The 27426-nt window shown below is 56.6% G+C and overlaps 1 protein-coding gene across 2 annotated transcripts in view; it reads right to left on the reverse strand.

The window, feature by feature from the left end:
* Window positions 1-27426, reverse strand: part of SDK2 (sidekick cell adhesion molecule 2) — a 130293-nt gene that overhangs the window by 73516 nt on the left and 29351 nt on the right. For both annotated transcript variants that reach the window (XM_029928248.1, XM_029928249.1), the window contains exons 3-9: window positions 19397-19544; window positions 13468-13601; window positions 6701-6812; window positions 5095-5285; window positions 4825-4908; window positions 2305-2499; window positions 954-1070 (exon numbers count right to left, since the gene is read on the reverse strand). In XM_029928248.1, the coding sequence (XP_029784108.1) occupies window positions 954-1070; window positions 2305-2499; window positions 4825-4908; window positions 5095-5285; window positions 6701-6812; window positions 13468-13601; window positions 19397-19544 (981 nt within the window). The remainder of the gene's footprint in view (window positions 1-953; window positions 1071-2304; window positions 2500-4824; window positions 4909-5094; window positions 5286-6700; window positions 6813-13467; window positions 13602-19396; window positions 19545-27426) is intronic.

The raw sequence follows: 27426 nt of genomic DNA on the forward strand, positions 1-27426 counted from the left end.
GTCTGTACAGAGGGGTAGCCTCATGTGCAAGCCTGTGGGCGTGTCTCTTCGCACCCATGGGCAGGAATACTGAACTAGTGAGCAGGTCAGGCGAGCATGTTTGTGTCCGTACACATGCCTGGCCAGGCCTCCACTCACCCCTGCAAATATTTACGGAGCAGCTACCGTGTGTCAGATCCGTCCTGGGCCCTAGGAAGGCAGCGGCGGGCAAAACCGAGCCCGGTGCCTTCATGGGGCCGCAGGCAAGAAGCAGAACGCATGAGCAGGGTCTCTTGTATGTGAGGAGGTGGAGAAATGAAGGCGCAGGGGGCCGGCGTGGGGAGGCCTGGGGGACAGGGGCAGGGGCGTCCTAGGGAGAAGGCTCCTCCACGAAGACTCGGGAGGTGTGAGGGAGTGACTGCATGAGCACACGTGTGCGTGCACGCATGTGTGTGAGTACACGCAGAGAGCTGGGAAGGCGAGTTTTCGGAGCGGAGGGGTGGGGAAGGCACTGAGGGCGGGCCCCTCCTCTGCACGGCCGTGGGGGCGGGGACGGCCTTCCTTCCACCTGCCCGGACAGCCACCACCATAACACGGACCGTCCAACAGAGGCCGTTCCTCTAGCACAGGGCTGGCTCTTCTCACACCCTCTCCTGTCCTCCTCATGCTAGCCCAAGGTAGGGGGAACTAACTGTCCTCAGTTTACACACGGGGACCCTGAGGCCTGGAGTGAGTCAATAATTCGTACAAGGTTGTAGGTCTCAGGAGCTGCGGAGCCAGGGGCCTTGAGCCCCACAGGGCCGCACATGGTGCCTACTGTGGTGTGAAAGATGCCCCACTCCTGGGCTTGTGCAGTGCACGACCTTTACAACTATACTTAGGGACCCCAACCTGGTTGGCTCCAGACCTGAGCTCTGAGGACTGCCCTAGGCTGTCCCATGGCCACCCTTCCCGAGGAGATCAGTCCCATCTACCTTTCTGCCAGGTGATGGCCGGCCGGGGCGCCCCCGAAGTCTCGCAAGCCAGTACCACTGACATGCCGTCGATCACCGTGCTGTCCAAGGGGCCCCTGGTGATGTTGGGGGCGATGCCTGCAAAGGGGGACAGTGGAGCCTCTTAGCGACACCCCAGAGGAGCCCCCGCCGCTAGAGGGCCAGGTGCTCATCCTGCCCCTGCCACTCTGGCTGCTGTGGGTCCCGCTGCAGAGAAGGACATGGGTGGTGTCTCGATGGGACCCCGGCACTGGGAAAAAGCCCGGAAGGCCCTCCAGGGCTCCCTGCGCCACCTGCCTTGTGGAAGGACCCAGGCTGCCTGGATTCTTAGGCCTCCATTTGGGGGAAAAGGGAGGACCTGAGGGCGGCTCACACCCTCCAGGACGAGGGAAACGAGATCCATCCTTCAGTGAACATGACCTCAAGGCCTTGGCTTCCGAACAGAACAAATGGTCATGGCCAAGAGAAAAACATCGCCCACTTGGCACATGGCCTGGCCCTGGAGAGGCCACAGCGGTTCCTCAAGCCCTGGCCCAGCGTTCCTGCTTCGCGCAGGCCTCCCCCGGCCCTCAGGTGCTGTCTGGCCCGAAGCGGGCGGAGCCGAGCTTAGATGAGGACCAGCACCGGTTTCGCCCACGCTCATCACAAGAAACAAGATGGCAGCCCTTCTGTCCCCACTGCCACTTGGGGGCAAAACCAGCTGGTTCTCTGCCCCAGGGCTGCCCTGCTCGGGGACCTCTGTGGGGCCGGGAGATGAGCCCTGGGGGACTCCGGGAGGCGCAGGACCCCATAACCTCTTGCTGCTGAGACAAGGGACCCAGCGGCACTTTGCACGTGCACAGGGCCCTGCCATGGAAGGCATGGCCACGAATGCGGCTTTTGCTGCTAATGCAGCCCCGTTAAGGGGGCAGGAGAGCTATTATCACGGCCAAGGGACTCCAAGGGAGGAACAGGTCTGATGTAGGGACTGACATGAAAGCTCTGGCTCTCTCCGGAGACGTGAGCGAGTCTTCTGAGCTGGGACGGGGTGGCTTCTGCCCGGGAGGCCCGGGGCAGCTGAAATGCTATAGCAAGACGTGGCCTCACTGAAGCTTCTCTCTGAGAGCCTGTGACCCCTCCGTGGCTCAGAGGGTCTGGAGTGCAGGACAAGGGCTGGGCGAGCAGTGGGCGTGGCTGGCCCGAGCTGCTCCACCCCCCGCCCCCGCCTTGCTTGAACCTTCTGGAATCCCATCTCTGCACAATGCTGCGCCTTTCTTCAAGAGGCTGCTGGCTTGGGGGACTGCTGCAGCCCGGGTGGGAGGGCCTCGGGCAGGACGGCAAAGGCGCGACTTACTGGTGACAGCCAGGTAGGTGGAGGTCTGCACCTCGCCGGCCGCGTTGCGGGCGAAGCACTGGAACATGCCAGTGTCGTCAGGCAGCAGCCCGCTGATCTGCAGGGCCCCGTCGGCGCGCTGCCGGAACCGGTTCAGCCTCCCCTCTTCCACCACCGCCGCGTCCTTGTACCAGGTGATGGAGGGCGGGGGCACGCCTGGGGGGACGCAAGGGCCACGTTCAGCCCACCTCCTGGATCCCTCCCTCCCACCTCCGAGGGGTGCCTGGAAGTCTGTGAGGGGAGGGTGTCCCTGTGTGTCTTGGTTTCTAGAACCTTCTTAGAGGGAGCCACTAATGGTCTTGGAGGAGATGAAAGATGTTCTCCGAGGGGCATTTCTCAAGTTCTTATAATAGCAGGGGTTTCAAGAAAATTTAGCTGGATGAGGTTAGTTTGGAAATGCTGGATTGGACAAACTAATTAAAAAAATTTTGGGCGGGGGGCGCCTGGATGGTTCAGTCGGTTGAGCATCCGACTTCGGCTCAGGTCATGATCTCACAGTTTGTGGGTTCGAGCCCTGTGTCGGGCTCTGTACTGACAGCGCTGAGCCTGGAGCCTGTCTTCAGATTCTGTGTCTCCCTCTCTCTCTGACCCTCCCCTGCTCACGCTGTCTCTCTCTCTTTCTCTCTCAAAAATAGATGAAAAAAAACATTAAAACAGTTTTTTTAAGAGAGAGTGAGAGCAGGGGAGGGGCAGAGGAAGAGGGAGAGAAAGAGAATCTTAAGCGGGCCCCACGCACAGCGTGGAGTCTGATGAGGAGCTCGATCCCACGACCCAGGAGTCATGCATGACCTGAGCCGAAATTAAGAGTTGGATGCGCAACCCACCGAGCCACCAGAAGCCTCGTACATTAAGTTTTGAAGTGGAATTAAAAATGTGTTTTAAATATTTATTTTTGAGACAGAGAGACAGAGTGTGAGCAGGGGAGGGGCAGAGGGACAGGGAGACACAGAATCCAAAGCAAATTCCAGGCTCCAATCTATCAGCACAGAGCCCGGCACGGGGCTCAAACCCACGAACTGTGAGATCATGACCTGAGCCAAAGTTGGAGGCTTAACTGACTGAGCCACCCAGGTGCCCCTAACTGAAATTTAATTTAGCAGAGCCTTTTATGTGTTTTGGGAACTTCCAATGGGGGCTGGTGTCCCAAGCCCACGTGACCACAGAGTCCTGGGTTGAGCAGCACACAGGAAGGAGCCTGGGGCTTCTCGGAAACCCCCTCCTACCCCGTCGGCCCAGGGAGGTGAACGGGGGCTCCCGTCTCTCAGCCTTGCCCAACCCACACACCCCTGGGCCTGGCATGGTCTTCCCAGCCTCCCCTCTCTTCCTCTGGGTCTCAGCTCTAATCTGACCTCCCCAGGGGAGCTCCTGCCCTCCACTCGAAAGAGCACTCCTGGCTCCAGGGCCTGCTCGCCTCTCCTTCCCAGCTCTTTTTCAACCCCGACCTTCTATGACGCTGTATTTCATCCCTTCCGCGGGGCACACTCTTTCCCGGGGTAACATCTCAGACGAAGGCGTCTTCCTATCGAAAGCACGTCATAATTTCATTGGTAGTCTTTTCTCTTTCTTAGTGGCACATAAAATAATGGGGCATCTCACAGCCCGTGACATTTTCAATGAGATGAAATAAGGTATCTTTATTTGTTTATGGGTCGGTCTGCCTTCTTTTGGAGACTGCTAAGTTTCGTCAGAGCAAGGGTTTGACTGTTGGATTCATTCTGCGTCTCCCCAGCCCAAGAGCAGTTGCTGGCACACGGAAAACCCTCCAAAAATGTGGGTTGGGCGAATGAATGGATTTTTCCTCTCCCCTTGCGTGGGCTCGGAAGGGGTGTCCTTACTCCCTCCCTCTGCTTCGACTCCCCTCCTTGCCTGAGCTCCGTTCTGCCTCTTTGCTCAAAATTACACCACGTGCCATGGTGCATGCTTTCTCCTACCATCGGATCACCCCAGATTTCACCCTGGCTTTGGGCTGTCTTGTAGAGCTCAGCCGGGCCAGAGACAGGGAGGCTGGGGACGGGAAGAGTGGAAATTCTTCAGGAACTCTGACTAGCGGGATGTTAAGTAGAAAGAGTAGGGTAGAAAATGGAGCGAAATGGACCAGAAACCAGGCGGGGGCTCCTGAGGCCCGTCTCAGGCAGGACGCACCCACAAGTTCTGGCAGTTCTGACATTACCGTAATCTGGCCTTGTCTCCAATTCTGAAATTACGGGCAATTTCAGTCTGTCACCTATCCTGAAATTACGGTAATTTGGATTCATTTGTAACCCCTAAGTTATGGTAACGTGGGTTGATTTCCAGTCCTGAGATTATGGTAATTTGGCCTGTTTGTTTCCTGGGGTGTCTGCTCACAGCCAGACGGACTCTCTGCTCAGAGTGATGACGCCCAACGTTGAGAGAAGTTTGTGACGGGGACAGGAAAGGCTGAGGGTCTTGGGCGGGGGATGGGGGGGTCCGTGTTCCCTGCTGCCCATGCCGCTGGGTTACCTTTGGCCCGACAGGGAATGTCCACCACTTTCTCCATCTCCGCTGTGATGTGTCTCTCTGGCTCCTTGACAAACTGGGGAGGTTCTGCGGGTGGGAAGACCAGAGGAGGGGCTCAGAGCCATGCTCCTGTTGATACAGCCCCTGCTTGGGGTGGGGGGGGGCCCGGCCGTACTGCCCCCAGGACACAGCCCCTGCTCGGGGGCCCCCGGCCATGCCCCAACCCTGCGGGGGCGGGGGGGGGGGAGCCCCAGCGGCCCTGCCCCGGCTCACCCAGCACAGACAGGTAGGCTCCTCGGATGACAGAGGGGACGCTGCTGCTGCGGAGGACGGCCTCGCACTCATAGTAGCCAGCGTCGCTGGCCGTCGGGCTGGGGATGGTGAGCCGGCGGTTGTAGTCGCTGAGGCCGCCCACCAGCGGCACCCCGTCTTTCTTCCAAACGATGTGCAGCTTGATCAGGGGCCTGGAGGGGGTGAGGGAGGCAGGTTCTCAGCCACAGGGGCTTCTAGAAACCTGAGGGCCGGGGCAGGGGTGCACAGGAGTGCAAGCCCGGGGCCTCAGCCCCTGCCCCTTCTTAGGGGCAAGCCCTTCAGTGCTCTGGACCTCGATTTCCTTGTCTGTGAAATGGGCGTTGCGGTCATGGGGATGCCCTAATGCAGGCAAATGAGCAGAGCCTGGCACTAACTGGGTGCCCAGTGCCGTAGCACCTGGCCCGCGTGTTGTGCTCCTCGGTCCCCCTTGCGCTGCGCCTTGTCCAAACAGAAGCCGAGGGGCAGGAGCGCACTGGATGCCGGGCAACATGACAAGGAGGAAGGAGAGAGAATCACCCAAGGTCTGGAAAGAGAGAGACAGGCGGACAGACACACCCACCTCCGGACTCAGACAGAGGGCGCTTCGGGGACCCTCATCAGCCACCCTGGTCCCCCAGGGCCCCCCGAGATTGGGTTTGGCAGATCCTCCAGGGGTCTGTGCCAACTTCACGGGCTGTCAGAGAGTCCCATGGAAAAGGGTCCTATGACCGAGCAAGTCTGGGTGACACTGGCTCGAGGGACGTTAGACACGTTCTTGACTGCGGGTCTTCTCCGCGGAGTTCTGTGGCAGCCTTCCCAGCACGCGCAGAAAACCTGGGTCCCCGCGAGCATATGCTTGGGAACACTGCTCCCTGGAACCTTTAGCTGGATGTGACCTCGGGGTCACTGCTCTGACTCCCCACCCATCACATCAGAACGTCTTTCTTGAGTACTTAAGAGGCCCCCAGGCAGACTGGGTTCAGCACTCTAGGCACAGGCCTCACCAGGGAGGTGGCCACTCAAATCATTCCCATTTTACAGTTGGGGAGACTGAGGCCCAGAGCATGGCCCTGGGCCCCAGGGGGTGGTCTGTTCTATTGCAATCTTGCTGTCGGCCAGCTGGGTGGTCTCAGGCAGGCTGCTTAACCTCTCTGGCCTGTCAGAGGAAAAGAAATCATGTGGGAAGCACAGTGCTGCGCCCACAGGTGATGAGGCTCTGTTGTTTAATGGTTTCCTGAGGGAGAGAAGGGAGGGCTGGCCGCGTGGCAGGGAAGGCACGGGTCCTCTCAGGGCCGCCAGGGGCCTCAATATTCTGGGCTGAGATTTCCTGCCCTGTAACTTCCATTTGGGTCCTGGGTCTCTCCTTTTGGGCCACAGACGAGCCTGCCCGGCTCATAGCCAACAACTCTCTGGCAGCAGCCAGCATGTCACTCGTCCCCCCTCCTCCAGGGCAGAGGCCCCATCTCCTTTCACGGGGTCCGCATGTGACACTGCAGGGCCTTCCTGAACCGGTCCCCTGGGAGCCCACAGGTCGGGAGCACTGGCTGCAGTGAAGGGTGAAGGGGAGCAGGGGGCACGCGCTACCCACCTGGCGTTGGCCACGCACTCCATGGTCACCTCCGAGGTCCCGGCCACCACACTGGTGTTCTTGGGAGGAATGATGATGGTTGGGGCGATGGGGTCTGCAGGGCCCCCGACATCTGGGGAGAGGTCAGGGGTCAGCCAGAGACACGGGTTGGAAATCCCGTCTCTGCCCGGCCCGCATTAGAGGCTGATGCCATGGGAGATGTTTGTCCTTATCCAGCAGGGTAGGTGACCACGGGGCAGTGCCACGGCCACACCTGCAGACGTGAGCCCGGGGACCCTCTGACCCCTTGTCCTCTTATTTCCAGGGAGCACCCCCTGGAGACCTCCGAGACCCTCCCCACCTTCCCATCACCCAGCATGCCTTTCCCCTTCTCCCCTTGTCCTGTTCTTGCCTTCAAAACCCTCCCCTCAACCCACATTTATATCATCATCGGCCAGAACGCAAACTCCCTGTGCTGGGCTAACGAGTAATCCCCCCGCCCCCGAATTCAAGTCCACGGCAGCTGTGAACGTGACCTTATTTGGAAATAGGGTCTTTGCAGATGTAATCACGTTAAGGTGAGGTCCTCTGGACGGGCCTCACACCGCACATGACTTGTTCTTACAAGAGGAGTGAAACTTAGACACAGACACACAGACGCATGGAAGAGAAAGCCAGGTGAGCGGGAGGCAGGAAAGGCTCCTTCCCTCCAGCCTTCAGGGAGGGTGCAGGCCTGCGGACACTTCCGGCCTCCAAAACCGTGAGGGGACTTTTCTCTTGTGATAACCCCCCCTCCCCAGTTGACAGTACTTAGTTACAGCAGCCCAAGGAAGCTCATACGGTCCGTGTGGCGGGAACCCCACGGATCTTTGCTTTGGAAGGAATGATGTCCTCTGCAGATCATAGGTTGAAGCCCTAACCCCCACGGAACTGTGGAGATGGGGGTCTTCAGTCGATGGGGTTCCATGAGGTCAAAAACGGGGGGGGGCCTTAATGCAACAGGAGAGAAAGAGACACCAGAGCTCTGTCTTGGCCACACGAGGTCACCCCAAGAAGGTGGCCGCCTGCAAGCCATGGAGAGAGGCCTCAGCAAAACCCAGCCATGCTGGCACCTTGAGCTTGGACTTCCCGAACTGAGAGAGAGCCGCAGGTCCGGTGACCCGTTATGGCAGCTCGAGCTAAGCCAGTCCTGCTCATGCCTACTTCCCTAGGACAAGAGTGATGTCCGGCACAGAGCAGGGGCTTGTGTGTGATTGACAGGTGAAGGCAGGAATGGGTCCACCAGAGCTAACCCTGCGCGACCTCGGGGTCAGTGATTGAAACGAAAGAGAACAAATCATGAGCGGGCTTTACAAACACAAAACGAAACAATACTCCAAACTCTTCTAATAGCTTTGCCTTTTGTGTTTTTTTGAGCTCTTTAGGAAGTGACAGGCGTTTATCTGTGTGGGTCGGCGCCGGCCCAATATTGTCAGAAACTCCAATACTCTCTGTGCGTCTGTTGCAGGGCTCCTGAAAGTTTTAAACACGGAGGGCTTTCTCTCTCAAGAACAATCCATCCACCTGGCCCCTTTCCAGGAGCCTCAGGAGGCAGCAAACTACAATGACACTCCGAGCCCTGGGGGGGGGGGTACAGTGACAGCACATCCTTGATGGGGAGAGCGGGTCACGACCCCACTGCCACTCTGGGCCACCCTGATCAGCCTTGGGCAGGTTTTCCTGCCTGGATGCCAGGCTTTGCTGGAAAAGGGAATAAAATGTAAAAAATAAAGCAAAATGAAGGGGGGAAGAAAGGAAGCATATAAAGCAAAATAATTGCAACAATATAAGGGCCTCATGTCGGTGCCATAAAGAGCGATCGGATTGAAAGCTGCTGATATAGCTGAATCCATAAAAGTGTGCTCTAAGTTGTTTATTACATGCCGGGGTGCACAGGTACCGAGGCCCAGATTAATGGGGCAGGAGGAGGAGACAGACATTAGAGCCCAAGCGGGGCGCCCCACAGCGCAGCCGGGTAAGTAGAGCCCTCGGAGTTTAAAAATATGAGGGCCACCCCAGCGCCTCAGGGCCAACTCATCAGCTTTGGGAGGGGTGGAGGGGATCCTGACTCCTATCCAGGGACCCTGGAGGTCACGCCCAAGTCCTGGGGGGTCAGGAAGACTTGGTTTGAAACCTTGCTCGGCCCCAGGCATCCTGGGCTAGACCTTGATTTTCTCAGGGGCAAAAGGGGGATAAAAATGACTGTCTCAGGGTGATGTGAGTTCGGCCCCTCACTCAACAGATCTTTTCTGGGTGAGGGCTCAGTCCATGCGGGACCATGCCAGGCATCAGGGAGTCCCCACTGAGCGAGACGGGCAGGGGTCTGTCCTCATGCAGGGCCTGGTCTGGAAGAATCTCAGATCAGTGCTTATTTATCGGATTCAAGTGCATGGGAGGGATGCGGGAGGAAGTACCTCAGTGGGGGGCGGCGGCTAAGCTGATCTGGGGTGAGTGCAGAGTACTCGGCACATAGTAGGTCCTCAAAAAATGGTAGTCTGTCCTTCTTGGGATTTACCTGCCTGTTGTTGGGGACAGCTTCCACCCCGCCCAAATCACGTGAGGGACCCAGAAGCTACCGGGAGGGGACAGTCACCGTGACTGAGGGCAAGAGGCCACACGCCGTGCCAGGCCCCATCCCAGGCACCGGCCTGGCACTCTGCTAAGCCGCCTTCTCCCTCGTCACCGCGGCCACTGGTGGTGGGTCTTTATTGTCATCACACAATTTACAGATGAGAAAGAAACCAAAGCAGCGAGGCAGTTTACTTCCCGATGACAGTCGCTAATAAGGGACAAAACCAGGAATGGGGACCGGGTCTCCGAGGCTGTAAACCCAGGCCATCTGCCACTCCCCAAACATCTTAGACGCAGACCTCACTCGGCACAGAAGGAAACAAATCTCCCTTTGGGCTGCGGTCGGTGCTGCCAGAAGTCTGAACGCACCTCTGAGCACCGCTGGGTCCTGTTGCCACTGGCGTCCCTGTCCCCTCTCCCCCAAGCCCCCTGCATGCACTCTCCTTCCTCTGTCACCGGTGCCCTCCTGGCGGCAAATCCGATTTCTTCCACTGATTCTCTTCGACTACTCTGGACATTTAGCTCTGGTGACCGCTTTCTCTGGCACTTGCCACCCACACCACACCTCACGTGGCTCTCTCCATCTCTGGACCCTGAAATGAACAAGCCGATGCCCTCTGCCCCTTCTCCCCACTGCCCTGTTTCCTGGCTCCCCTGGCCTCACCAGCCTCCTGTCTGGAAAAGGAGGCTCTTGGTGTGATGTGAAAGCAGAAGACAGCTTGGGGTGGACCAGGGATGTCAAGATGGTCCCGCATGACACAGACTTGCCCCAGGCAGGACACAGCCTACTGACAGCTGCTCACGGCTGGGAGGGCCCGTGCCGTCAGCTCCTGGCTCACCAGGTCTTCGGGTGACCAGCTAGTGTGAGGACGACAGCTGGCTGTGGCTGGCGATGGAATGCAGGACCCATGCTCTGGACAGCGGGGTGGATGGGGCCCAAAGGTCAAGCCGGGAAAATCACATACAAACCAGAGCAAGGAGGTGTCTTCCGTGTGAGTGCCTGATGCGGACGGGACCCGGGGCTGGGGACGCACGGAGAGGGGGGTCTCCACACAGGGGGGAAGCTGGGTCCTGCTGCCCCTGGCTGACTTTGATCACAGTCACAGTGAGGGACATCCCCGCGATGCCTCCTCCCTGGGTCGCCTCAGTGAATCCCTCAACTCCACGTTGCCACAGGCATCATGTTAGGTGAGGAAACCGGAGGCTGGAGGCCACGTGACTCACCTGGGCCATGGGGTCAAGTGCGTGGGGGGCTGGTGCGGGAGGGAAGCCGCTCCCTTCTGGGCAGGCATCCAACGTGGGGGCGGAGAACCACAGGTGGCTACGAGCTCTTGAAAAGTGACTGGCGCCCCTTTGATTTGATGGGATTTAATTTTATCTAATTTACATTTAATTAAAAACGGATCCCCAAATCAGTTATTAGAACACTTCTAAGTGTGGGGAGAACAACATGGGTATCCGACATCACCTTTCCAGCTGCAAACCTGATGAAGTCTGAACACAGATCACGTATTTCAGATGAAAACTGAGCAACCAAACCGAGATGGGCTCAAATACACAGAGATTCTGAAGACTCAGTGTGACAGAGAAGAGACCCTGTGTAAAGTGCCTCGTTCATAGTTTCCGTATTGGTTGTGTGTTAAAATGATAATATTTTGGATACGTTGGGTCACATAAAATAGATTAATAAAATTAATTTTCCCTATTTCTTTTTTTAAGTGGTTATATATTTATATTGAGATAGAGAGCAAGCAGGGGAGGGGCAGAGAGAGAGAGAGGATCCCCAGGCAGGTTCCATGCTGTCAGCACAGAGCCCAATGCAGGGCTCTGTCCCTCCAACCATGAGATCATGACCTGAGCTAAAATCAAGAGTTGGACACTTAACTGACTGGGCCACCCAGGCGCCCCCAGGTTTGGACTTTTCAAGAGCTGTGACAGTCTGTGTGAGGTCACCAGGGTTACGGCTGGGCAGGGGCCAACTCCCAACTCCCAGGCCACTGGTTTTGCTCTTAACTTTTCCATTTCTGAAAAGCATGCGTGCCCCTCCCCCTCCCTGTGCACCCCAGGGCCACTCAGCAGCAGCACTGCCCTCGGCTGCGCTGCGGAGGGATGGGGGGCGGAGGAGGGGGGAACAGAGGGAGGGGCGAGGCTCCATGAGCTAAGTGAGGGTAGACTGAGCTGGTGGTGGGTGAAGTGGCAATTGCTCCTAGTAAGTTGGCAGGCAGGCAGGCGGGGGGATTTGTGCCAGTGACACGAACAGGGTCTTGAAGTGCAATCACTCGTGGGAGGAGAAATTAGCAGAAAATCAGCTGATTCTGCTCTTAATCCAGCACAAATCGCCGCGTGAGAGCAAGAGGTGAGTGGCAATGGGGTGGGGGAAACAGACAACCGGAGAGGCTTGGGCAGATACCGGGGGTCCGGAAGGGCCCTGCCCTCCTCCCCTGGGACAGATGGAGGTTTGAGGGGGGCGTAGCTGAGAAAGAGAAGAGAGGGAATGATGTCCACAGTCGGCCCCAGGGTAGCTGGCTTAAGTCCGGTAAGGAAAGGGGAGGAGCACAGACTGGGGGGCTCCAACCTCTGGTCTCAGGATAAAGTGAGTCCCTCAGGAAGATGGCCTGGCCTTGACTCAGACCGTGAACACTGCGTCTTCCACGGCGGCTGAATTCTATTCGACTCCACTAGAGAAAATATGGGGGAAGACATCTCCCTCTGATGATTGAATTCCTTTCCCTACAGGAACAGCAGAGCCAGGTCACCGCTGGGCCCCAAGGCTACAGGGACCAGACTGAGACCCTGGCCCAGGTCAATGTTAGAGGGTACATCGTCTGTGACCCTCAGAGGTCAGAATCCAGAATGGAACTCTCCTCCCTCTTTGCTCTTAACTTTTCAATTTCTGAAGAGCATGGGCACCCCTACCCTCCCTGGGCACCCCTACCCCTCCCTGCGTGCCCCAGTGCCCTGGGCTGAGGAGGGATGGAGGGCTGAGGAGGGAGGGATAAAGGGAGGGGCAAGGCTCCACGAGATAAGTGAGGGTAGACAGACCTGAACCTCCCATTCAGGTCTCTTTCTAGGCAGACTAGAACTTGGGAAGGAGACAATTCTGTGGATCCTGGAAGGGTTTCTGCTGGTGCTCAGAGAGCCCAGGAATGGACATGGTGGGGCTGAGGAACGTTCTGGGCTTTACAGACACAGGCACACAGGAGCCCGGATCAGAAGGTCACGGGAAGGTCCCATGCAGACCCGCACCCTCATCTCTGCTGTTGGCGGCTGCGTCCCCACGCGACCGTGGGTGATAAATGAGACTTGCTTTTGGAGCAGGAGTGGTGCAGATGTGGAGGGACGGGAACATCTGGCTCCCGCAGCTGGCATGGCTGCTCGGCGGCCGTGGCAAGCGCTGGTCCTGTGTACTCTGTGCTTCCGGGCCGGAAGGTGCTGGTCCCCCCTCCCCTTCCCTATTCCAGGGATGGAGCACAGAGGGAAGGGACCGGGCTGGCTTTCAGAATTAGGCCAGGGAGCATTTCCATCAGGGATCAGACACCCGCCTTCAGTCTTGGCTGGAGAAAAGCCTCTTTGGCAAAGGAGATCTAAGGAGCCAACCCTTTTCATTTGCTACCATCTATTCTCTGTCCCTGGGGAGAGCTTCGCCTTTCTTTTCCTGGGTGCTGGCTGCTTTCTGGCAGAGAGGCATGTTTAGGCAGGAGCCTGGGCAGAGAGCCTATGTTCCCATGAGTGAAGACAGCCTGACTCTGAGTGGAAGGTGAGTATATCCCAACTGAGTAGAGGCTGTTAGTGTATTTCTCTAGAAAAGAGCGCCCCGTCTCCTGCACCCTCTCCCGTCGGCACCTGAGCCGCAGAGGCAGCTGTAACCCGCCCGTGCAGTCTCTCTGGCTGTCCATACCCTCTTGGGCCTCCTGCGGCCCTGCTGATGGCCAGCCAAGCGTCCCCTCTCTGGATGCAGGAGCTCAGTCCTGCTATGGGAACGGGATCCGGAACTCAGCTCCCTCCTTGCTCCCTCAGCCGGGCCCCCTCCTCCTATTCCTCAGAGGCCCCTCCTCAGCCCTCCTCCAGCCTCCCTGGCTCTCCGCCACCATTCCGTCTTCCCAACGACCCTCTGGAGCCCCATTCCCAAGATTTAACGACGCGCTGCTCCATCCGTCCCAGGCCCGACGCTTACTTACTCTCCACGGCGAGAGTGATGGGCTGGCTGGTCTTGTTATCCCCGTTCTTGTCATTAACAGCCTGCACGTAGTAGCGGCCTGCGTCGGGGGCCACCGTGGACAGAATGACGAGGGTGTTCTCCAGGGTGATGGCTCTGAGCAGAGGAAAAAGATGCGTCTGACGGGGGCCCAGGGGCTCTGAGCATCGGAGGATAGGAGCGGGGACAGGAAGCTGGTGGCTCTCAGAGCCCCTGCGTCAGCCCACCTCCTGGGACCACGTACTGCCTAAACTTCAGCACATTTCCTTTGTAGAGAATCTGAATGTGCCACCAGCTTTGGCAGGGGCGGGGGAGGGGTCAGACCCAAGTCTGGCACATGCACAAAGGTCTGAGACGATCCACATGAAGACTGCTGGCCCCCACCCCATACCTGCCCAGTGGGTCTGAGCCCCCTCCACGTGCTCTGTCCTTCCCCACGTCATAGCTATGATGCTGTGTGTGTGTGTGACCATCTTTGCACCAAAGAAATCCACTCACTGGAATGAATGAATGAATGAATGATGGCAATGATAATGAACTTAGAAATGAGCAGGATCATTCCAGAATCAATGCCTTCACTAGTCCTGCATTTGTTCAGACTGAGTCCAAAGCCGCAGGTTGCTTGTAACACAGATGATGGGGGTTCGCCTCTCCCTCCAGCCCCCTCCGAGGTATCCGTTTCTACCTCCCGGAAGCTGGTCACCAAGGACAAGACCCGCTGGGCTGAGAAGGGAGAAGGAGGCCGGCCGGGCCGTGGGGTGCAGGCTCTGTCTGCGGGGCTCCCATCATTCAGCCCCTGAGCTTCTGCTCTACAGGCAGACAGAGAGGCCCGTCCAGGCGGGAGGCAGGAGACCCCATCCGACGAGGGCAAAACCGCGCCAGGAGCACGGCCCACGCCCGCTCTGCCCGGCTCCCCCTCTCGCCCATGCTCTTGACGACTAACAGAACCATTAGTTTGTCAAGTCTATCTTGGATTTTAATGTGATGTGCCCGAGACAGCTGTTAAACATCCTTAATGTTAGTTTAACAAGGACAGACCCAGTTGAATCCTTTTCAAATTTTCCCATTAGGTGAATGTTACAGAGTTTTCAAAGAGGATCTCAGATAAACATCCCCGCTAATGCCTCCCCAGGCGGGCTGTGCCCGTGTCCCCTCTCCTGGTTCTGGGGGTTCATGGCCTGAGTCTCACACTGTCAGTGGAGATCTGGGAAGTAGAAAAACTCTCCTGCCCCCCCCCCATTTTTTTCTGGAGGAAAACAACCTTCTAGCTAATGAGCTGATGGGAGGTACAACCAACGTCCTTGTCCTTTGGTTAGACTGTGGGGCGGGCAGGGGCGTGGACTGGGCTGGGCTGTGTCAAGGGAAGGGGCAGCTCTGGAAGGACTTTGGTCCCCACCTCTAAGGAGCACACAACGTCCTCCCTTTTGGGCCTCAGTCTCTACGTCTGTGAAGGAGGCGGAAAGAGGGGAAGAAATGGTTGTGAACCTCCCTCCCAGCCCCGAGGCTGAGTGATTCTGACTCCTGCCACCGCTCCGGTTCTGCCCCCATTTGGCCCGAGACGGTCGCCCTCCCTCTCACGCAGCCTCCCACTGCCACACGGTCCAGTGTCAGGGCTGATCTGGTGAGCGGTGCACCGGACCATGTGACTGAAGCCCCCCACCCTCTCCATCACCACAGCACTGGAGACGCAGGTGGAACAGAGCCTGTGGTAGGTGGGGGGCACCAGGCGCCGCTGGGTCCTGCTCCCCAGCGCATCTGCCTGCCCTGAACCCCCTCTTGCCTCTGAACAGGGTCCCCACCCCCAACACGCTCTCTCCTGGACAACAGAGACCCACCCCACCCACCGATCTCTCCTTTTGCTCTATTTTGTCTCTATCATGATGGATCCCCAGTGGTTCTTACCCAGGGGTGGCTTCACCCTGTAGGGGACATGTGACGATGTCTGGACACATCCTGGCATCCCAGCCAGGGGGCTGTGACAGGAACTAGTGGGTGGAGCTCAGGGGTGTGGTATGGTGGCCCACAATGCACTGCACAGCCCGCACAACAGAGATCTATGGGGCCCCAAACGTGGGTCGCGCCACCATTGAGATGCGCTGGTCTAAGTGGGGGTGCCTGTTTGTCCCCCTGTTTCAGGCTCCCCTGACCTGGAGAAGCCAGCTGCTGGGAAGCCAGGTGGGGCTGTGGGGCTGGGCTGTCGAGGGTCCGGTGGGAGGTGTGTGCTCCCCTTCCAGGCTCGGACCCTAAGAACCACCCCCGTGCAAGTCCGAGGTTCCCCCCTCTATCAGAGCAGGGCAGCTCCAGAGCTCGGTGTTGAGGACAGGAGAGGCTCCCAAATGACTGTGGAGAAGCGTCCGTCCCACCTCTTGCCTGTGCGGGGATTTTAGATGAGTGACAAATCCACGTCCTGGTGCTAAGTCCCTGGGATTTGGGGGGTGTCTGTAAGTGCAGCTGGCATCACCTTGACCTGCACTTGGGACAGGAAAGCTCTCTGCATGAGGGCCCTCGGGGCCAGGACGACACTCCGACCGTGGGCCCGGATGCAGCGGGCAGACGGGCTGGGAAGCACTGATGACCTCTGACTGGCCCTCGCTCCGCCCTCAGCAGGTGGCTGAGGTCCGCGCACCCCCAGCCTTCTGCAGGATGACCAACTCCCCTTGATAGATGGTTCTGGAATGGCCCTGTACCTCACTTCCAGAGTCCGCAGAGCTGTCTCTGGCACTCAAAGAACTTCTGTCCTGGTGCACTCCAGATACGCCCACTCCCGAAGAAGCTGGTGGCACTCTCTCGGGGCATGGAGGTCAGGGTCCAACTCCTGGATGGGGGGCTGGGCTACATTCTTTAGCCACACTCCTCTGGTTCCAATTTACTGGGTCTTTCCCTCTTCCCTGATTGGCCCAGCTCCCAACCCTGCCTCCCATCCACTACCCTATTAAGTCAGCCCTTTTTTTTTTTTATCCCCTCAGGTCTATGGGTGCCCAATTGATAATTCCATGAAGAATAAAAGAAATCATCTGAGAACCTGCCCAGAGCCCTCAGGATGTGTCTTTGTTGGGAATCTTGTCTCCTTTTCAGCAACGGGCACCAGGGCACAGGCGAAGTGTGGCTAATCGCTGTCTCTGTCCCGGCAGGGAGAGCAGTCTTCTGGAGATAGCACCCGCCTTCAGCACCCCTGCACGCCCCTCGGGCTGATCGCGCTCATCAGATGCATATCTCTGGCGAACAGACGCCAGAGAATTTGCTTCCAGGGACCTTTCCTCTCAGCTCTGAATATTAATCTGCTGTAATTGTGGAGATAAAATCTCCAGTGTTCTAGCCTGTGTTTGGCTGGAGTGTTGGTGGGGGTGGGAAGGCGGCGGGCATGACCACGAAGGCGGGCCTGTGCGAGCACGCCGGGACCATCCGGGTCTGGTGCCAGAGGCTGCTGGGAACGGAAAGGGGGTGAGGAGAGAGGGCAGGAGTGAGAGAAGGGAGTGGCGGGGAGGGGGATGGGAGTGAGGCTCTCATTCACCAGAGCAAACACAGTAGAGGAGTGGCCACGAGCCCTCCCCGCGGCCATGGCACACGCCGCTGAACTGTCACGGCACTGTCCTTGCCGCTGAGTCTGGGTGGGGCCTCAGTATCCTCAACATGGTATTCCAGGAAGCCTCTACCAACGGGCTGACCTAGAGGACGCCATCACAGAGCCACCTGGAGCTGTGTGCACACCGCAGAGAAGGGAGTCAGGGTGGGCCGGGTACCACCCACCTCTGCACCTGTGTGCCCAAGCACCCCCTTTTCTGCAATCCAGCCTCAGCGTTAATGGTAAACCCTGCTCTGCTGGCCTTCCTGGCCCTTCGTTGGGCCCGAAGAAGCAAGCGTCAACTCATAGCATGGGTCAGGCCATCCCCTTGCTGACCCGGGGGTTGACGCCGATGCTTCACCTGCCCTGTAGCCACACCCTTTGCCCTGTGACTTTGCAGGTCTTCCCACTCAAGACGCAGATTAATCCTCCTCTTCTACCACGTGACTCATTTCTACCATCGGGATGTTAGCAGAGGCTTGGTAAGCGAGTCTCTGCTCCTGCTTCCCTCCTGCTCCTCTGTAATTGCCAGAAGATGTCGAGGCTAGGCGACTGGTGGGTAGGACATGCCGAGCAGAGTCACCTGGTTATTTTAATACATCGGGAGCCAGCTGACCCCAGGCCAGCCAAGGTCCCCATGTGCAGATTCACATGGCAAGGGAATGCTTCCTGCTTCAGGTCACTGGGACCTTTTGTTACGCAGCAGTATTGTATCTGTAGGTAATGGATCGATCCTAGGAGAGTGGTTCTCAATTGTGGCTGCATGGCAGAATCACTGGGGAGTCTGAAAAGACCTTCAGTGGCCAAAGTGCCTCCCCCATTTCAATGAAATCGAAATGTATAGAAGGGTAGGATCTAAAGGTCAAACACAGTTTTAAGAAGTTTTTTAAATTAAAAAAATTTTTTAAACGTTTATATTTGAGAGAGACAGAGTGAGAGAGAGTGTAAGAGAAAGCATGAGAAGGGGAGGGGCAGAGAGAGAGGGAGACCCAGAATCTGAATCAGGGTCCAGGCTCTGAGCTGTCTGCACAGAGCCTGATGTGGGGCTTGAACTCAGGAATCATGAGATCATGACCTGAGCCGAAGTTGGACATTTAACCCACTGAGCCACCCAGGCGCTCCAAGATCGAACACATTTTAAATCGTCCAAGACAATTTCAACAGGTAGCGACTTTGAGAATCACTCAAGCAGGACCAATTCTCTACAAACACAATCACTTTATCCTTCGTCTCTCCTTGTCCCTGTCCCTGCTGTCACTCAATTTCCATGTAAGACAGAATGAAGGACCTTGATGCTGGGGTCGGAAGCCTGGAACCAGCTGTGTGGGATCTGGCCAAGTCATGACACTTTTGGGCGACTTTACGGTCCATAAAACGGGGACCCACCAGCCACCTCCTAGGGTTGTTGTGATGGCTGATCACGCAGCGAATGTGTTTTGAGCATCGCTCTGGGGGTCGGAAAGGGATCGGGGCAGAGCGTCTCCTGCCTGGAGGTGCACACGGACGCCAGGGGACCGGGTGAGGTGGGCAGGACACGTGTGAGGACACGGCAGGCGCCGGATGAATGACAGCCACCGCTACGGCCAGGCTGTGCCCACGTTATTCCCGTTACGCTCAGCTCACTCGGCTGTATGTTCCCCAAAGGCAAGAACCATCCAGCTCGGCTCTCGCTGCCATCGGGGACCAGGACGGGCTCCACTCACTATTGACCTGTGGCCTGAGGAGACCAGGACAAAGGTGGTCTTTCTCCTTTGCTGGGAGGAGGGGAGAACCGGAGTCCCAAAGGGGAAAGAAAGCATGGGCTGGCCCCAGACCCTGAGGAGGGCTCGGGAGTGTCCCTGGAGGAAATGCGTTGGCCCTCGCCTTCCTCGGAGGTGCTGTCTCCGCAGCTCCTGCCCACAAGCCCACAGCCCACGCCTGGCGCCACACAGAGGGCCCTTGTTCACGCTGAAAGGGCCATGTGTGTCCTTCCCTGCCGGGCCTCCCCTCTTCCCTGCGCCAAAACACACACAGCCACGCCCACACCCCACATGGGGAACACCCCAGAGGCCACTCTGCCAGGGACAAGCCCACGCCCTCCCATGGATGAGGCGGGTGCCTGGCTGTGGGGCGGGGGGGGGGGGTAGGGGAGACCTCCAGCTGAGAGGGAGGCCTGCGCCTGGGAAGGCGACTGAGCCGGCATGCTCCCCAGTTTCCACGCGAGTGCTCCCAGAGAGCCCCACCTCGTAAGCTGCCCTTCTCTCGCCCTCATCCGGGAGGTCCCCGGCCCCTCCCCCGTCATCCGGGAGGTCCCCGGCCCCTCCCCCTGGGGCGAGCCCCCTGCGCCCCCCTCCCCAGGGCAGGGCCTCACATGCGGCTGCTGGGCGGGATCTTGCGGCCGTCCCGGAACCAGGTCACCTGTGGCCGCGGGAAGCTGGCGATGCGTGGGGCGCGGATGACGGCTGCCTCCCCGTGGGAGACGCTCTGGTGCTTCTCGCCTTCCTCGAAGCTCCCCATGTCTGCGGAGGGAAGAGCGCGTGTCAGGGTCAGCTTCTCTGCCTCCCGGGCCGGGAGCGATGGCAGCAGGTGCCGCTGGGACCCAGGACCCCATCACCCCACCCTCTAACTCCATCACTAGGACATGCCTTGCTTTGCTTTTTAGGGGGGTTTACATCCACACATCCACGCATTGATCGATTCATCCAGCAACCACGAGAAGTTGGTCATTATTTCACACATTTTACAAAGGAAAAAAAAAACCCAGCCAAAGAGGCTCAGAGAGATTCCTTAACTTGTCCAAGAGCACGCGGCTAGGAAGGGGCAGAGCCAGGATTTGAACTCAGACCTCAGCATCCGGAGTCAGGCAGGGCCACCCCTCCTTCCCTGCCCTACAGGTCAGTAGGGGTTCCCGAGTGAGGGGGAGGGCGCATCTGGGGCTGGTTTTCTATGCTCTCGGCGGGGAGGACGGGTAGGTAGGCTGGAGAGGGTGGGGTCTTGGATGCTCCTAATCGGGTATGGAGAGGATTTCCCTCCTCTGCCTTGGGTGGGAAGTGTATGAGGCTGCATGGATGTGTGAACGGAAACACCATATTGCTCTTTTAAAAACATGTCTACCCCGCTGGCAGATAAGGAGGGGAGCATTTCTCCGGGTATGTCAGCCAGGAGAGGAGAGAAGAGCGGAGATGCAGGCAGGAAACTTCTGGTCACCCACCTGCCTGCTGGAATTGGGGCGGGCTTTGATTCTAGCAGCAGAGGGTTACGGGGAGGGGGTGCGGGAAGGGGTGTTTGTGCCGAAAGTCACGACTTCCAACCATGAACATCATTCGTGCTGCTCAAAGTGTGGTCTGGGGGCCAGTGGCACAGGGACCGCCTTCGTGCCTGTTGGAAATGCAGGGTCTCAGGTCTCACCCCACACTCTCCCTAGTTACTGAATCAGAGCTTGTATCTTTATTTTTGTTTAATGTCTTATTTATTTTTGAGAGAGAGACAGTGGGAGGAGGGGAGGGTCAGAGAGACAGGGAGACACAGACTCTGAAGCAGGCTCCAGGCTCTGAGCTGTCAGCACACAGCCTGACGTGGGGCACGAACCCATGAACTGCGAGATCATGACCTGAGCCGAAGTCGGATGCTTAACGACTGAGCCACCCAGGCACCCCTAAGAGCCTATATCTTAACCAGACCCCCAGTGAAGTGTGTCCATATTTAAGGGGGAGAAACCTCACAGTCCTCAACTTGGCCACATGCCAGTTAGAATCACCTACAGAGTTTTAAAAAAAAGTGCTGATGCCAAGTTCAAGAACTTGTTGCTGTGAGCTGGCCATGAGAACTCCCATGTACAATTAGGCTCAGACCACCGAACACTTAGCAGCATGTCCCCACTGCCCACCGTTCCCTCGCTGACCAAGGGGGCCATATTCTATGCCCCCTGGTCTCGTGTAGCTTTGACTGTTATTTCTGGACTCTTGGAATACCCCTGCCTTTTCTTCCTCTCTTTCAACCCGGAGTCCACCAGCCTGGCTAAACCTCAGGAAGCCCTGAAGGGCTTCGAATGTTCCCCGAGGTAAGAACCTTTGGGGGTGGGGGTGGGGCGTGGATATTTCTAAAGCTGCTCAGGCAGTTCCAACACGAGCCAAGTCTGAGAAGTATCGTCTGGGCCAAGCCAGCATCTCATACGCTTTGGTGGGTCTCAGAATCCCCTGAGAACTTGGGAACCCCACAGATCTGTTTACCAAAGTTTGAGAATCATGGGCCTATGCTCGCTTCTCCCAGAGTCCTGGGGAAGGGGGTGGGGACTTCTCAGCCACGCCGCCCCCCTGGAGGCCTTGCCAAATCCGATGGTTTTGACCACAGTCTCACGTCAAAGACTCTCACGTCTGCTCTGGTTCTTTCCTGAGCTCCAACACCCAACACTCGATTTCCAACAGCAGTGTTGGCATTTCTTACCTCCCTGTTATATTAGTTCCGGGAATAGCTTCCCACTGTGCCTGCCCAGATCACCTGGGTTCAGATCCCTGGAGGCTTTCATGGAGTTTCATTCACTTCCTGTCCCCACAAAGTCCTGGGACTCTTCCTCGGGCAGATCCATCTTGTTTACCTGTGTCCCCCTCAGTTCCCACAGGCCCACCGCCAAGCCAACCCCGTTACTCCGGCTGCACTGAGCCCCCCTCCCCCTGCCCCATGCTCCTGATAGACTCCCCACACCCATCCATCTCCCACACTCTCCCTAGTTAACTTTTCTGGCCATATCACTGCCTTGCTCAGAGGCCCTGGGCTTTCCTCATTGCCCCGGGAAGTCTAAATTCCCTTGCTTGGTTTCAAGGTCGCTCCCTAATCTGCTCCCAACCAACCTTTCCCATCTTAACCACGTCACGACCCTCCTACTGCACTGGATTATTTACACCCTGCTCATCCCAGGCCTGTCCTCATGCGGGCCTCCTGCCCAGAACGCCACCAGGAGAAGGCATGATTCACCAAGGGGCCATGAGGCCACAGCAGCTCAGAGACACCCAGCCGATTAAGTAGCTCAGCAAACAGAAGGCGCTGTTGGCCTCCTTGTTCTAAATCTGGCGGGTGTAAATGTAATGGTAATGGCTTTGGAGTCACGGCGACTTGAGTTCAAATTTTACTTCTGTTACTTATGAGGCATGACTTTGGCCACAGTTTTGACCTTGCTGAGCTTTAATAGCCTTTTTTTTTTTTTTTTTTTGGTAAAATTAAGCTATGAAGAGTACTTTCCTCATAGGTTACAGTCAGGATTACACGAGGTGCCACATGTGTGTGTCAGGATGGATCTTTCTTTCTTTTTCTTTTAAGTTTATTTATTTTGAGAGAGAAAGAGAGTGAGCCTGGGTGTGCAATCGGGGTTGGGGGGGGCAGAGAGAGAGAGGGAAAGAGAGAATCCCAAGCAGGCTCCATGCTGTCAGACCCCAATATGGGTCTCCAGCTCATGAACCATGAGATCATGACCTGAGCCAAAATCAAGAGTCAAAAGCTTAACGGACTGAGCCGCCAAAGCTCCCCATGGGTGTATCTTTCCAAAGACGGCTGCACCAATATTTATCTCCCATCCAACACTCTCTCCTTGGGAACATGCTGGAAGTGATGATGTACAACAGCCAAGGCTAAGTCATCAAAAGGATGCGGCTTCTACCTGATCTCCGTCTCTGTCCGGAGACTCCTCATTGGGATCCAGCTGCCCTGTTGTAAGAAAGCTCAATCTGGCCCACCTGGACATGAGAAGGGCCCACATATGGAAGAAATGAGGTTCCCAGATGATAGCACCCACGCTAGACCGAGAAGGTCCCCAGCCTTTAAGTAAGCCTTCCAGCAGTGACCTCAGTCATACAGAGCAGAGACAAGCATTCCTACCATGCCCTGTCTGGATCCAAGGCTCACACACTCAGTGAGCATAATAAATGATCGCTATACACGGCGATGCTTGGGAGTAATTTGTTACACCATAGGAAGTGCTAAAACTTAAACCTCATATTTATAGTATTAAAATATTAGAATCGTATACATTTTTCACAGTTTAGTTTAAATATCTACCTCTTCAACAAAGATTACCCTACGCCACCAAACAGAATTAAAGAGCCAAGACTGCTTAATGCTGACCTGTGTCAGTTCCCTTTCTAAGTGGACTTCACGTTCACGTAATCCTCACTGCCACGGTCAGCCCGACTCTAACAAATACACATTTTTAGTTGTTTATTAATTTCCATTACTTGGCTCTGTCTATAGAAAAAATTGCATCAATAAATCACATTGATTTCAGTTCTCACAATAATTTTATCTATTTAAAAAACTTTTCACGGAACTCCGAAGATATATTTGAACAATTTAAAGCAATTTCATGGTAACAGTGTTTCTTTCTCCTCTCTCCAGTTTTATTAGCTCCATTTCGTCAGTGAGGAAATTAAAGCTCATGGAGACAGAGTGGCTTATTCCGTGTTTAGTGGTCGGGACAGGGCAGGGCATTCAAGCTGGCCCCCCTTCTGCAAATTCTCTCTGCCTCTTTTGTGACTCGTCCCCTGCATCAACATGCTTCATGCACATTCTTTCTCTCTTCCTACTATACCGTGAGCTTCAAGAGGCAGAGTGTTCATCAGTAAGTCCCAACAAGGTACCCGGCGCTGTGCTCTGCACCCTGTACGTTCTCTCTAACTTCACCTAATGTCATCTTGCAGTGACTCGGACTGAGCCCCTACTGTGGGATGGATGGATGGAGGGATGAAGAGAGGAAGAGCTGGATGGATGGAGGGATGGAGGAGGAGAGGAAGAGATGGGTGGATGGAGGGAGGAGGGGGCAGATGGAGAAAGGGAGGAACGGCTAGATGGAGGAAAGGAGGGCAGGAGGACGGATGGCCGTACTCGTGCATGCAGGTGTGTATGCACACACCGTGAGAAGGATGGAAGGAAGGGCACAGCTGGTTTTGGTCCAAATTCTGCAGTTGATGCTTTTCTCTACGGCATTTTGTTAAGTGGGTTTCCAGGGCCCTGCTCACGGAGCGCCCAGCTCTGCTCATGGGCCCCAGGGCACAGCTATGCACACACGTAATGGCAGCAGCGAGGGGCCAAAGGGGCATCCATTCAGCCAGCCAATGCGCCAGAAAGGCCAGAAGGAAAAGGGCCACACGCTGGCAGAGCCTGGGGACCCAGGAACCCCTGGGGAAGAGCGCGCACTAAGGCGGAAACAGATGAGCGCCTTCCGCACTTCTGCCGAGGGACATGCGTGTTAGCGCACCAGGCTGCACCTGCAGCGCGGATCCGGGTCCCCCTTTGCCCACTAATTCCCCGAACAGCAAAGACACGCGAGCCTGGGGCACCGCCGGAAGTGGCCTAAACCTCCTGATGTCTTTGCTATGGCTCAAAAGGTCCTGGGAAATAAGCATTCCATTCCGGGATATATTCATTGCTTTTATTTATTTCTAAAACACTTTTTTAAAATCACGAAATATGCTATGTATACAAAAAAGCGATTCTAATTATATGTATAATTTAAAGAGCAGAACAAGCCCCCGCATACCCACCACCCAGCTTAGGGGACAGAACATTAACGAACCTCGCCCCACCTCTACGGCGTCCCCCCCACCCCGTCACGCCCCCTCGCTCTCCAGAGGTAACTGTCACCCCAAAAGTCATGTCACTCCTGCACTGCCTTCCCCCCCAGGGTCACCAGATAGAGATGCATCCCTAAACGATGTACCGTTAGTGTATTTGGTTCCAAGACCTTTATACCTGGAATTATTTTATATGTCATCTGCTGGGATGTGTGTGCGTGTGTGTGTGCATTCGCGTGCAATTTTTTTTCCTTTGGAGCTCCATCTGTGTGCTAGCGCTCAGTTCGGTCATTTTCATGGCTGCATGGACGTCCATGTGTGGAGGGAGCACAGTGTAGCGCAGGCTGGCTGTGTTTTCTTGTTTTTTTGGTCGTGCTATGAACAGTGTTATCTGGACCTACGGGCACACGCGCCTAAGAGAATCTCTAAGAGTATGCGCCTCCAAGGGGAGATGCCAGGCTGCAGCGCAGGCACACTGAATTTTACGAGATAATGCCCCACTGTTAGCAAATGTGCACCAACGTGCCACTTTACACCCCCGCCAGCGCTGATGGGCGTTTCTGGCCACTCTTGGCCTCACCGGACACCGTGCTGATTGGGTGGCCATGAGATGGTATTTCATTGTGGCTTTTATTGTTTCTTATGAAAACAATGCTCCCCTCTCCAGTCAGGCGGTACCGTCCCTGGCCCCCAAACACGCATATTTCCATGGCACTGAGAGGAACGCCACAGGTGCTGCTCACTTCTTGAAGGCCACCATCGGTGCCCGATGCCCCGCCTCCTCAGCTGCATCCCCTTCCCCTTCCCTCACTCTGCTTCAGATCCCCAGCCGCAGACACCCAAGCCCACCCCAGGGCCTTTGCACTTGCTGCTCTCCAGCCGGCAGAGACCTTATCCCTCTGTGTAACACACCTCCTTGCTTCCTTTGAGACTCTGCTCCATGTCACCTCCTCAGACGGCCTCTCTCGGCCACTAAATCCAATAAGTCCCCTGCCCCAGCCTCCCTGACTTTTCCTGGGCTTCAGTTTTCCTTAGAACACTTTGTTTTTGTTCACGGGCCTTCTATGTCCTATATTCACCTTCTGACTCTTATGGCGCCCTGCTACCTTCCTGAGGGCAGGAACCTGCGTTCCGGCTTTGTCCCCTGTGTCCTCACTTCTAAAGTGGGCTCAGTAGGCAGAGGGTGTAAGTCAACAGCTGTCGCACCGGCTAATGAGACAGTTGGCAAAATGTGTCCAGGGAGACACAGTAACATTATCTCGAACTGCAGCACGGCCCCTAAATATTCCACGTTCAGTGCTCAAACTCACATGAAGAATTAGGAAGAACAGCCTACTGGGGTCATTTGGGGCATCAACCCTCCAAACAGGCTCGATGCCCTCACATCCCATCCACACAGGTGGCTGCAGGCCTGGCTTCCGGGGGAGCTGAGGCCTGATGCCCTGCGGCCTGTGGGTGGGCTTGTAGCTGGGGCTGGGGGCTTCTGTCCAACCCAGGGCGGGGGCCGGAGGCTGGGGGAGGGGTCAGGGACGTGGCCCAGGTGAGGAGAGCACAGAGGTGGCCTTGGGAAGCGGATGGGGACAGCCAGGAAGGCTTCCTGACCCAGGAAGGCTCGCTTGTCCCCTCAGCCAGCTGCTGCGAGTGCGAAATTTATGGCAACTTAAAAAACAAACCAGAAACAGAGAAGAGACTAGTGGTGGGGGGGGGGTGCAGGCAGAAAGGGAGCTGGGGAGGGGTGGATGTTTTATTGACTTCCTCTTAATTGCTGTAATTAAAAACATGTAAAGAATCTTTTTGTAACGACTTTGCCATTATCATTAGTTGTTAGCACAGCTGCCTTATTAATTTCTCGTTAGAACCCAATTCACAGCCCCTCTTTGGGAAGGGGGGTGGGGGCCAGAAGCGGGTCCTGCTGGGCTCGGCCCTGGAAGGAGCCTCTGAGGGCAGAAGGCAGAAACCTACACAAGGGGAGACGGAGGAGCCTGGAGAAGCAGCCATTCCCCACCCATCCTTAGATCTGCGGGCATCCGTGGGACGGGGTAAGACAGACAGATGGACAGACAGGTGCGGGAGATCTGCAGGGCACACAGCTGGGAGAGCCCCGGGACCAGGACTGGGGGAGGCACCGCTCACTAGATTTAAGGAGGCACTGCTCTCAGTGTCTTGGACGTGCACTGTGAGTACTAGAGGGGGAGCGCCTCCTTAAATTCTGCACCCTCTGTGCCTCACCCCTGCCCCAGCTCGGGAGCAGATGTGGTGGCTCAGCGGTGGGTGGCGGTGGCTACCTGTGAGGGTGGCCAGAGTGAGAAGCGTCTGCAAATGCTTAGTCCAGGACACCTTCCCTGGTTGGCCTTATAGAGAGAAGGAAGCCTCCACCCTGTGGGCAGGAGGCCCGGTGGAAACAGACCTCACTCGGCAAGGTAGGCACTAATATTAGCATGCATTTTCACACCCACGGAAGAGGAAGCAAAGGCAGAGAGAAGTGAAGTAACTTGCCCAAGGCCACACAGCTAGGGAGAAACGAGCCTGGATTTGAACCGTGGGTTCAGGGCTCCACCCTACCGTGGGGGTTAGAGAGGCAAGGAAAGGTGGAAGGCACAAACGCTGGCTGTGGGACCCTGGGCTGTCCTCGACCTCCTCTGAGCCTCAGTTTCCCCATCTCGAGATGTGGCTCGTAACATGCCTTCCTGCCTCCCAGACTCGTCCTGGAAACGCACAGAGGGAAGATGTGTACACACCACACCGGGGGAAGGAATCTCCTTAGGGACTTGAGCTTGAACCCTGTGTCTGTAATTGTTCTAACGGCTCTTGGGGCACGTGCTCGCCTTGCCAGGGGTCGGAG

The sequence above is a fragment of the Suricata suricatta genome, chromosome 17 (assembly GCF_006229205.1).
Source record: "Suricata suricatta isolate VVHF042 chromosome 17, meerkat_22Aug2017_6uvM2_HiC, whole genome shotgun sequence".
NCBI lineage: Eukaryota > Metazoa > Chordata > Mammalia > Carnivora > Herpestidae > Suricata > Suricata suricatta.